The 12,487-nt window shown below is 49.1% G+C and overlaps 1 protein-coding gene across 3 annotated transcripts in view; it reads right to left on the bottom strand.

Moving 5' to 3' along the window:
• Positions 1 to 12,487, bottom strand: part of CRACR2A (calcium release activated channel regulator 2A) — a 202,119-nt gene that overhangs the window by 19,108 nt on the left and 170,524 nt on the right. For all 3 annotated transcript variants that reach the window (XM_072766208.1, XM_025995392.2, XM_072766209.1), the window contains 3 exons: positions 9,738 to 9,870; positions 4,179 to 4,260; positions 3,963 to 4,077 (listed from right to left, as the gene is read on the bottom strand). In XM_072766208.1, coding sequence (XP_072622309.1) covers positions 3,963 to 4,077; positions 4,179 to 4,260; positions 9,738 to 9,870 — 330 coding nt within the window. The remainder of the gene's footprint in view (positions 1 to 3,962; positions 4,078 to 4,178; positions 4,261 to 9,737; positions 9,871 to 12,487) is intronic.

Here is a 12,487-nt window from a genome sequence, read left to right as displayed (position 1 = left end):
TGGTTCCGTTGGGGCTGGAAGGATCTGTTATGGTCCTCTCATCCGTGCATACTCCAGCTCTATCCTGGAGCCACCCATGCCCAGAGGATCAAATGCCCCCTGTAAGAATGTGGGGGCCAGAACCCTTTAGAGCTTCTGCTCCACTCTGTCATTGGGTCATCGGCCAGTTTTGTGGCCTGGAAGTGCTGAGCTGGGATAGTAAGTACTTCCTTTATAGGGTACTCCACACCCCACCCCACCCCCCAAACATCTGTTCCCACCCCACACAACCTCTTCCAAGAGTGAGTTTTTGCCACGTATAATCTGTGGCAATTTAAGCCCTTTCTTCTTACACTGCTTTTCAGGTTGCAGGAGGAAGGGGCGCTGCGAACAGCTGGCCAGCATTCACTTAATAATAAGGCTTCAGAACCTGAAGCCTGTTATTAAAGCTCCCCCTCCACCCTCCCTTCTCCAGGCGAGGGAGTTGGCAAAGTGCTTGGAGCTCTGTGGAAAAATAAGGTGCTCCACAAATATAAAGTACTTATTATTTTCAATCCCCTCCGATCAAATTAGGTGTCAGGTTTTAATCTGTCACCTGACACCTCTGATTGCTGGTTGCCAAGGCAGAATGACTTTAGCTTTTCAAGAATCTTGAGAATAATTGCATTCATGATCCCACTGTTCCACACCTTTGACACACACTCCACCATCTGACGCTTGATCACATGTTCATACAACTGCCCCCAGCACTTGTTCTTGAAACCCTGGGCCACAGGGCTGGGTCCCGGTACCAAGTCCCCCAGAGTGCCTCACCAGTGCTAGACAGGTGGGTGATGCTCAGTAGATTCTTGTTGAAGGAACACAGACATCTTTGAAAGTGATTCAGAACCTTGCTTCTCAAAGGGTGGTCCCCAGCCTGGCTGCATTGGCCTTGCCTGAGAACTTGTTAGAAATGTAGAATCTTGGGGCCTAAGATTCTGAACCTGCGGAGTCACATTCCATATTTTCACAAGGTCCCCAGGAGATTCCTCTGCATATTAAACTTTGAGACGCACTCTTTGGACTTGGAATCAGGGCAGCAGGGAATCAGTCTACTGTCTTTTTTCTTTTTTTTTAAATTGTATTTCTGGGCTCTGAATTGTTCTATTTGGGAAAGAAAGCCTAACATCTGTTTTGTTTGAAAGCATCATAGGTGATCCTGATTATTCAGGTTTGGAATCGCCATTTAGAGTTGTACCTGTACCTTCTGCTGATAGTCTCAAGAAGGAAAATCCAAACTCCAAATTATACAGAAAAGCCCCATCCGCACCCAGAGAATTCTGAGCAAAGTGCATTTTGGCGTGGTTTCCAGGGCCATTGATGCAACAGGGCTTCCCTGAGGACTCTTGCTTGGTACGTGCTGACGATGCTTTTCAGCCCTACCCCACTTGGGAACACGCCAGTCATCGGATGCTTGGCCTGGTTTTCCGGAAAATGACCAAACTGGTGCTTCCAGCTGCAAAGATGGCCCTCTGATATCTCTTTGCCTCACTGCCACCACCAAATTCGACCTGATATTCCACCTCTCCGACTAGATCCTAGGCTCTTAATGCAAAATAGGGGCCTCAGAAACTACAGCTCCTACTGATGACAGAGAGCACGGTTCTGCAAGTTTGCCTCTATCCATCCCTATTAATCCCAGACTACTGCTTTTCGAACTGCCTCTGCCTGCAGTTGTCCCTATCAAGGGACAATGAAATGTCCATAGCTGTGAAAAGAATGGGTGGTGCAGAAGTCATGGCCTCCATTTCTTCCTTTGAGAATTAAATGTTGTTTTAGATCAGTGATTTTCTAAGGGAAACCTGCTTGTCTAACAAAATTGTGCCCAGGGATGCCTGGATGGCTTAGCGGTTGAGTGTCTGCCTTTGGCCCAGGGCGTGATCCTGGAGTCCCGGGATCGAGTTCCACACTGGACCCTGCAGAGACCCCGCTTCTCCCTCTGCCTGTGTCTCTGCCTCTCTCTCTGTGTCTCTCAAGAAGTAAATAAATAAAATCTTTTAAAAAAATTGTGCCTAGACTTCCAATAATGAAAACTGAATGAAGCCAAGTAGCTCTGACTGACCTGGGAGATGAGGGACCCAGATTTGCAACCCTAGGCTCTTTCCTGCCCTCCTCAGTTCCCGGAGAACATCATTACATTTCCAGCGCTCTAAGGAAACAAATTTGAGAACCACCAGATCAGATAACCTCTGAAGTCTCTCCTGGTGCTTAATTTCTGTGAGGAAGATAAATTTGCAGCATTATAAAAAAAAAAAAATCATGTCATAAATTCCAAAGTTTAAACAAGAGTCACTTCCAGATACCCATCCCATTTTTCCACTGTTAGCTCGATGTAGAGCCATTCGCCACATTTCAAAACTTACATTTTCTCTACTGTAAGGTTCTCAAGTACAATCATTTTGAGAAATGATTTGTATGAAGCAAATTTCAGAGAAACCTTTGAATCTGGTTTCCACTCTTGTTCCTTATTTTTCCTGGAAACGAGAGGGGTGTGGATTAGCAGCAGAGAAAGGAGTGGCCCAGCCAATCTAAACTATAAGAGAAACAGATTTTGGTGGGAGGAATCACAGATCTTAGGGCCAAAAGGATGAAGAAATGAACAACTTCAGTGTTCTGCCCGCACGACGAAACAGTCTCCGTTCACGCCTCCCACATCTGTGGAGCACGAGTTCTGTGGGACCCGTGCCAAGCGCCAGTTGCACAGTGACCAAGACACGGTGTCAGCTCTCAGGGGGCTGGAAAGCGGCAGGAGTGGGCTGGCACAGGGTCCTTCACAGCAGTGCTACTGTGTGGGGAGGAGGGGGGGGGGGTTGCCAGGTCCTAGGGCTGGAGCAGAGGGTTGAATGTAAGCTCCATGAGGACAGGTACCTTGTCTCTTATCTGCTGCTCTAATTCCCAGACCCTAGAACAGTGCCTGGCAGGGCTTTAGACAAATAAATGAGTAACACATGGATCCTGCAGGTAGCAGGAGCAGGGAATCCCATGTGATCATTTTGTTGAAGACTCTTCTGAAACCCTGTAAAATAAATACGTGGTTTGTCCACCCTGACCGTGGCCTTGAGAAGGCTGCATCTGAGGGGTAGACGTCATCAGAGGGTTAAAAAAAAACTTACAAATTGAAGCAGCTTATTACAAATATAAATCAAGAAAGTAGAGTCTTAACAGATAATCCAGAATTCGAAGAAGAGGCCTGTTGCCTGGTGAGCCCTGGCCAGCATGCCTCTGGGGTGAGCAGGGGGGCCCTCGCATTGTAGATCAACCTCCCCTCCTGTGAAGGGTCGTGGCAGAGGCCCCAAGACCCTGTGTGGTGCCGCTCCTGGGCTTGGCACAGCTGGGTCCACTGGAGCTGGAACGGCACAGAGGGCAAAAAGGGGGGAAAGAAGGCCGGTGGGACTCAGCTAAAATACTGGTTTCTTGGGGAAAATTTCCTTGACATTCCATCCTGAGTCCCTCCCCCAGTCCTATCTTTTTTTTTTTTTTTTTTTTAAGATTTTATTTATTTATTCATGAAAGACACACGGAGAGAGGCAGAGACACAGGCAGAGGGAGAACCAGGCTCCTTGCAAGGAGCCTGATGTGGGACTTGATCCTGGCTCCCAGGATCATGCTCTGAGCCGAAGGCAGATGCTCAACCACTGAGCCACTCAGGCGCCCCGCCCCTCCCAGTCTTATCCTATTCACTCATGGCACTTATGGCGATTATAATACAGTTATCGGTATAATCTACGTCTTTCAGGTGCCCTTCTCCATGAGGGTAGGGACTGTGTCAGTTTTGTTCATACCCAGGATCCAGGGCTGGGCTGGAGTTGGCCCTATGAAAGCAGAAATCGGTTTGTTCTTTGTTCCCATAGAAGGCGGGTTCCGAATCAGGTTTTGGAAGAGCTGAGTGGGGGCAGGACACAGGCAGGGACAAGGGGGAGGCAAGAGTTGGCACAAGTGCTCACCTCCACGCTGCTCAGCCACTGCCGGATGGATAGGAATGACTGTCTGGCTGTGACATCATACATGACGATGACGCCATCTGCCTTCCTGAAGAACTGCTGGGTGATGCAGCGGTACCTGTCACAGAGGGTCACACATCAGGGGGTGCATGGCTTCCCCCCCGCAGCCCTCTGGATGGCAGGTGGAGGAGGCAGGGTTTGGCCAGGGATGCTTCTCACCTCTCCTGACCTGCTGTGTCCCATAGCTGCAGCGCCACATATGAGTCATCCACACGTACCATCTTCACCTGATAATCGATGCCTACAAGATAGAATGAGCCTATCACGTCCAGATCAGTAAACAATCCCCCGACATGTCTGGAAGCAAGTGAGGCCAGGGGCGCCAATCCTCCCTGGGTAGCTCCCCCCGGGAGGGGCTGTGGGGAATTGGACAGGGACGCTCGGAACCCGAGTCCTGGTCCTGTCTCTGCCATGGTGGAGCTGGAGGGTGTGGGTCAAATCACTTAATCTCTCTGAACCTGCAGAACCTCACTGCAATGTAATCCACACCCTCTTTAGGGATTCTATAATAGGGTTCAAATGAGATCACATATGTAGAAGTAGATATGCCAAGGCAAAGAGAATTGTTATTTTTCACAAATCTACTCCCTCCCTGCAAAGATGGAGGAAGAGGAAACTGTCCTCCTATTTCTTTTTCTCCATCCTCCCTAAAATCCTTTTCGAAGTTCCCCTAACAAAATTCAAATATCCCTGGGGGGACGGATCGTACTTTCAGACTTCCATCAGCCAATGCAAAGGTATGTGGAGGGACTGGGTATACGGAAGGGGACTGGGTGGCAGGGCAAGGGAGGGTCGGAAGAGAAGGGGTAAGGGAGGAAGAGTCAAAAGCAACATTCACCCTTGAGATGAGCTTAAAGCCTAGCCCCTGGCCCAGTCAAAATCATCTCTCTGAGGCCGTGACCCTCCCCAGAGTCTTGGACCAGAGAGACAAGGTCAGGCATTCTGTACCCCACAGGGGCCCTCAGAGATAAGGACCTTAATGCAGCTTCTCCGAGAACATGTGAGAATATTCAAATGCTTAACGCTTTAAAAAAAATTTTCCACCTCAAGGCATTAAATCTGGGAACCAGAGGGCATCCCTTGCCACCTGCAAAAAGGCCCGGAGGGAGGAGTTAAGACAGCCTATCTGATTGATGTGCAAGGCTCAGTAAGGGACAGCAACAGAGGCCAGACAGAGACAAAAGGGACAACAGAGAAGCAGTAAATAGGAAAGGTCATCCCAGCCATTGTCTCCAGGCAAAGCCTAGTGCACCTGGGAGCTCCAGAGTGGCAGGAAGGGGGGAGGAAGAGTCCTGGGTTCCTAGAATGTCAGACCAGCAGGGGCTCTAGAGGCCTTGTGCATCCGGGAGAGAAAAAGAGCGATTTTGTCCAATTGGTAGAATGCTTGACATTTCTAGTTTTCCTATGCCGTCCCTCCATCTTCACAGTGTTCCTGTGACACCCACGAGGATTATTTGCACACATGTGCATGCCCAACCACACACACTCATGCACATGCACACAGATGTGTGCGTATGGACTCCCAACCCCCACAGTGAGAGAATGAAGCAGCCAGAGTCCAGTGACCAGATGCCTTGCCCACTCTAGGCAGCAGCTATAGCAAGTTGCGAGCCAGCTCTGAGGCTCATTTTTTTTTTTTTTTTTTTTTTTTGCAGTGCCCTGTTCCCCAGGGACACCTGGTGGCCTCATTAACCTAGAAAGTCCAGGCTAAGTGCTCCCAACAAAATGGATTATGACTAGCTGGGCTGAATCTAGGCATGAGTGTTCTTAGCTAAAAGTGTAAGGGTCTCCCCAGTCTGTGCTCTGGGGGACTGAAGGAGCTCCTGGCTGTCTGAAAACAACTCTGGAGAAAGCTAAACATGGTCAACATGCTTTCAGGGCCTGATCGGAAAGCAGGCTGAGGTCTAAAGCCCCTGAGGTAAGAGCCCTCCCCTGGAAAGGCATGCAGGCCGAGGGGCAGGTGTGGCTGCTTGGGGCAGTTGGGTCTTGGCTGTGGTCATGGTCCTGCTCTATCTCACTAGGTAAATACTTTGCTGGAGGACAGGGAGCTTGTCTTGTAGGGAGCAAGTTGCACCAGGGAGTACTTGAAAAATGGGTGCTGTGCCGTGGTGAGCTTGCCGACAGCCCCTGCTGGGTACACAATGTACTTATCTCTGCAACCTCCAACAGAGAGGCCCAGAAAACAGATAAAGCCACAGAGTGGGGTGGGGGGGAGACAAGGATGGTGACAGGAGACACAAGGAGTCCAAGTCCAACAGAACACGCAACACACAATAACCAGAGAGCCTGTAATAAACTGGTTTCTAAGACCACAAGCAGTTCTAACATTTCAGGAGTTGGCAACCCATGTTGCACATTGCAGCCTCAGTTCTGCACCTGACCAGCCATGTGACCTTGATGACATTATGTCACCCTCCTCATCTGCAAATGAAGTGTGATGGAGGGTGTAGAAGGGTAGGTCAGATGTTCATAATCTTTAAGTTCAGCTGTAGCATTCAACAAACACATGGCAGTGACCCCCGACTTGTAACCTAACTGGTTCCTGAATGACAGCGGGGCATCAGGAGTCCCCGTCACTGAGAATTGTGTAGTGTCTCCTTATGGGATGGTGTGGGTCAATGTTGGGCTGATGGACTCCAGGAAGGGTGACATTAACCCTTCTGGACAAGACAGGCTCAAGATGTTATCAGAGGGGGATTTGGGAGTGGGAAGGGCCTGCAAGTTGTCGTGGAGAAAAACTCTAGGGATTTCTCTGTAGAAATAGGGAGTGGGATAGAAACCAGACTGGTGGCCAAGAAAGGGTAGAGTGTACTCTGTTGGGGGAAACCTCTGGAAGAAACGCCTTGGGCTGTGGCCTGTGTTTTAAGGTAGGGGCCTGTGAACCAATGTGGGGCAGTGGAAGAAGCACGGGACTCGGAGTCCTGGTTTCCAGAGAGCTTTAGCTTCTATTGATCAGTCCTGCCATTTACAAAATGAGCTCCAACATTCTACAGAGACCATCATTTGACATCGCCAGGACAACCCCACAGGACTCAAGCACTTGCCTTTGAAGAAATTAGATGGTCCTAAGGTGGGGTGGGTGGGGTGCCCCAAGTCACACTGTCCTATTGTAGCATTTATGTCATGCACAAGCCAAGAGTGGAGTACAGATCATGTCGGTATGAGGGAGCAGGAGACCTGAAGGCCCCTCTGATGGTGATGGTAAGGTTTAGGGATCTGCTATGTCCCTATTATTGCTGCCTTAACAGGTGGTGGCCAGAGCCCCAAGGTAGGGTTTGACTGCCCTGGCCCTAGGGCAGGACTCTGTGTCTCCTCTGTCTCTTTAAAGGGAGCATCATTCTGGTGGCTCGCATGACATCTGTTACTGACATGTGTACCAGAACAAGGCACGTTGTGTGGCAGGGAGACTAATTTCAGCTGTCGTTCCAGCATGTTCTGTGCAGTGTGATGAAGGGCATTCCTGATTTGGAATCTTTGATATTTTTCCCTTCCTAACTTGTAGGTGTTTCCATAATTGGTCTCCCGGGAAGTGCAAATTAGTCTGATTTTTCCTTTTTCAGAGGCTTTCAGTTCAGGGGCACAAGTTGGAAATGTAAATGGAGCCTGATTTCATCGATAGGAGAGGCATGCTGGGTGCATTGCTCAGGGGGATGCCTCTGAGGGCCGGGGTCTGGCATCTACTCCTCCCCATCTTCCACAAACCTGTGCTAGAACCCTGACCTGTGGGGGCCTATCCCACAGAATGCCCCCAGGAAGGTGAATCCTCCTCCTATAGCCCTTGCTTCCTGAAACACACTGGGCTCACTCCCAGCAAGGCCAGACTTCTCCAGACTTGGGTCATAGGCTCTGCTCTTCTTCCTGTCAGGAGCCTGATTCTTCATCTAGGGATGTTCTCAGTCTTTGTGTGGAATGAGACTGAAGGCAGGGGACAAAAGAATGTTCCAGATGTGATAAGAGCATAGGAAAAGACCCAACAGTTAGAACAGGATGCTTGAAGCATATGGAAAGAGACCCAACTACAGGAGCAAGTCTGGGAGGAAGGGGAAAAACATGAAATCTCCCAAGGCAGCGTTCTGGAGCAAGGAATGTTTGTCTTATAGGGTTAGCTTGTCAGACAGCTGAAGACTAAAGATGCCCTGAACAGAGAACCAGACTTGGAAGCCATCTTGGGGGACCTGATTCAAATCCTCCAGGAGGAAAAACTTGAAGCCTCCAGGGGGAACAAGTCCTCTTCCCAAGATCACATAGCTGATCAGTGGCAGAGCCAAGATGAAGATCCAGGACTCCACGGGGCACATGGGTGGCTCATGGGTGAGCATCTGCCTTCAGCTCAGGATGTGACCCCGGGATCCTGGGATCGAGTCCTACGTCGGGTTCCCCACAGGGAGCCTGCTTCTCCCTCTGCCTATGTCTGCCTCTTTCTGTGTCTCTCATGAATAAATAAAATCTTGAGGAAAAAAAAAAAAAGATCCAGAACTTCTGATGTTCCACTGAACCTTAGCAACCTCCCCTGCCTGTACCAACCCATGCCTACCCCTCGGAATGGGCACATGTCCTCACTGCTCGCTGGGTGCTGAGCACATATAATTCAATATGCTTAGGGGATACTGCGGAATGGTACAGAAGGGGCATGTGGGGGAGCCAATATAGCACTAAATATCAGCTGAGGGGCTGTGGACAAGCCTCTTAGCCTCTCTGGGCCTCAGTTTCCTGATCTGCCCATTGAGCTGATAACAGTACTTCCCTCCCAGGGTTGTGTGAAGATAGATTGAAATGATGACTATAAAAGCCCATGGTAAATATGCAAATCACATTAATCTATTTTCAAATGCAAAGAATATATTTTCAAATTAATATGCAATTTTGAATATGCAGATCACACTAATATACTTTCAAATACAAATAATATATTTTCAAATACAGACTTATCACTGTGGCTCAACGGTAGACAGTAGTCTCACAACGGATTTATTTTTTGCTTGAGTGATTCAAGCAAAAGGTAGAAGCTAAAAGGTCAGTATGCCCTTGGCTCTTATGACCCATTCCAATGCAATGAGCAGCCCTGGGTGAAGGGAGCAAAGGCTTCTATCTGAATAAAATATTACTCGAGTGTGGGAACACATTAAGCCATGATCATCCATTAATGGCTGAGCCTAATGAGCTTCCACGATGAAATCCAGCTGTCACCCAGCAGGCCTGGAATGCAGAATGGGGAAGATGTGATAATAAAAGGAGCCACCCAGAGCACTGTCCTCCCCTCTACACAGACACACACACACACACACACACACACACACACACACACACACGCAGAGCAGCAGGGCAGGAACCTGCTGGCCCCAGGGGAGGCGGGCTTCGTGGTGTCTCAGTGTGCACCTCAGGAGGAGCCTGAAAACTCAGGGCCCTGCTGAAAATGGAGGAAAAAAGTTAGAAAGGGGATGGGTTCGGAGGGGAACATAGAGCCAATCTTTGCCACTGCAGTTCCCCTCAGGCTGGACAAAGCAAGTGATCAGTGGTTCTACTCCGTGTGGGATGAGCTCGGCGTCTGGCACAGTGTGGGAGGTAGACTTGACCTTGCCCCTTCAGCCTCACTGGGGAATAAGAGGCATGGGCTCCTACCAGCCTGACCCCACGGCCACTCCCACTGGGCTCCCAGTCCCTTCCTGGGCTCCTTCCCCACACCCTCCCTTCCCAGAGGGGGCCCCTCTGAGAACTCACCCACGGTGGCTGCCAAGCCTGGGGCAAACCGGTCCTCGCAGAATCTCCTTAGGAAGGACGTCTTCCCCACAGCAGAGTTCCCCACTAACACAATTTTGAAGAGCCGGTCTGGGATGGAGAGAGGGGCTTCCTCCTGCGGACAGCACCCAGTCTGGCCAACTGCTGGCACGGTCACCCACCCGTCCTCCCACTGCAACCTGTCCTTTAACCAATCCCTGCGGTGTCCAGGGGCAGGTGAGCACCTGGCCTACTGACTAGCAGGAGTCTGGGATGCAAGTAGCTTTGAGCTCTGGGCACAAAGGCTCCTTCTAGCATCAGCAGGAGGGAAGAGAGACACTCATTCTGCCACTTGTCATCTGCCTGCTGTGTTGCAGGCCCTGGGCTGGGTGTGAAGACACAGGGACAAGGGGGCAGGTCTGGTTTGTGTGGACAAAAGGAGGCAGCCATGGAAACAAATCCTTGCAACGCAAGCTTCCAAGTGCTCCAGGAGCCGGGATAAGGAGTCCGGGGCCCACAGGAAAGGACATTTTGAGCTGGGGCTCAAAGAGGAGGCAGAGATTCTCCATGCAGGGGAAGGACAGGTGAGATATTTGCAGGGGAAGAGGGAGATGGGAAGAAGACACATGTATATCACAGGGACAGAGATGGCCCAGGGTGGTCCAGGGGACCTTTATTTCTGTCCTGTCATTGAAAGCCTGGACCAAATGGAGGATGCTCTTGCCTCCCTGCACCATGCTCGTCCTTCCATCTCATCAGCTTCCATTTAGGATCCCATCTGCCTGGGAAAGGATTTCCACTCAGTAAGCTGGGAAATCTGCTACTCAGACCACTGGGCGGAGCTTTCCAGAGTCCACCGGTCACCGCGCTCCTTTTCTTTTGCCCACCAGCCGGCAGGGACTGGGAGCACTGCTAGGACACTGGGGAGGATGGACTTGCTCTAGGACAGCCTGGAGTGCTAGGGTAAGGAGCTGCCTTGCACGATCATTGCCTCCATCATTGCCTCCTGTAAGCTGCTTGTTTGCTCACCCAAATCCTGCCTCCAGGTCCAGCCCAGCACTGCCTGGCCAAATGGGGAAGATCTTTTGAATATATTTAGAAGCGGATTTGGGGGAATTAGCTCCTCTCATTGAGCAAATACTATAATGGAGTGGCAGCAGATATTAGCAGTACTTGAGTCTCAAAGAAAAGCCATTAACAGCCTTTTGGGGAGAAATCAATTCCATGCAGTACTTAGGAGGGAATTCAAGGTCAATTACGGGAGTTTCAACTAAATTAAAAAAAAAAAAAAAAAAGAAACAACCCACACTCACAAACTATGCCCTCCACTTGGTTTTCTTTATTCTTCCAATGCGTAAGGCATAGACTCGGCTGGTCCCTGCATAGCCTCTGCTCCAGCTATCATTTGTTGGAGACTAAAGCTCAGTGCAGCAATCTGTGTATCCCTAGGCATGTCTACAGGTATGGAATGTGAAGCCCAGAGCAGGACAGGATGGTTCTGTCTGCAGAGGCTATGCTGGTCCTGCTCTAGGAAAAGCAGCGGGTTTTTTGTTTTTGTTTTGTTTTGTTTTTGCAGGCCCAAGGAGATGAATGCATTGATGCTCCAGCTCTGGGCAGGACCCACCTGACAGTCATGTTCACTCATATAACCTGTGTCCCCTCTGGGGGACAATCTGCAGTGTGACAACCAGACTAGTGGGGGGAATGGAGTAAGGAGGAATGGAGGAATGGAGTAAGATCTGTTCTCATTCTCTGTCTTGCCATTGAAAAAAAAAAAGCTTTAAGAAAATAAAAGTAATGCATGCTAATTTTTAAAACTAGGAAAAACAGAAATGTAGAGACGAAAACAATAATTATTCATAATTACCCTGTCACCAGGAAATGGTCACTATTCATATTTGAATGCATTTCTTCCAGGCTTTTTTCTATATAGATGGATGAATATATGTTTTATTTAAAGCAATCATAGACATTTATTCTACTTTCTCATATATTATTAAATTATAAATATTTCTGAGTTACTCAAGTTTCTTAAAAATGTGATTTCTTTTTAGATTTTATTTATTTATTTGAAAGAGAGAGAGAGCTGAGGACAAGCTGAGAGGGGGCAGAAGGAGAGGGAGAAGCAGATTCCCTGCTGAGTGCAGAGCTGGACTCTGGGCTCCATCCGATCCCAGGACGCTGAGATCATGACCTGAGCTGAAGGCTGACACTCAACTGACTAAGCCACCTAAGGTGCGCCTTGAAAATGTGATTTTTAACAGTGCTATGATATTCTATTGAATTTTTTCAAGTGTTTGCTAATATACATAACCATTTTTGAATTAAATCTTTGTCTGAATTTGGTTATTAGGAAAAATTGCTAGGAGTAGAAGTGCTGGTTCAAAGAATGTAGAATTTCTAAGTCCTTGATTCCTGTCATCAAACTACTTTCCAGAAAGCTTGTACTGATTTATGCTTCAGCAGCCTGGCATGGAAGGGCCTGCCTCATAGCACTCTTCCAAAGAGTAGACCCTCTGTTGAAGCTGCTATGTGACTTCTTAGAGAGCATATTTCCTCTCTGCTGCAGCTGCCATCCCAGACTGGATGGTAGCACCCCTGGTGGAGCCAGCACCCAAATGAGAGCACATGGAAAGAAGATGGGCTCATGTTCCTCGGGGGCTGGACCAGGCCTCACACCCTGGGCTTCTACTTCCCAGGGGAATAGACATTTCTGATGTGCCCCATCAGATCACATGGCCAAGCACACACAG

Source organism: Vulpes vulpes, chromosome 8, assembly GCF_048418805.1.
Source record: "Vulpes vulpes isolate BD-2025 chromosome 8, VulVul3, whole genome shotgun sequence".
Lineage (NCBI taxonomy): Eukaryota > Metazoa > Chordata > Mammalia > Carnivora > Canidae > Vulpes > Vulpes vulpes.
Note: the sequence above shows the minus strand (reverse complement) of the source record. Positions and strands in the feature narration are given on the sequence as shown.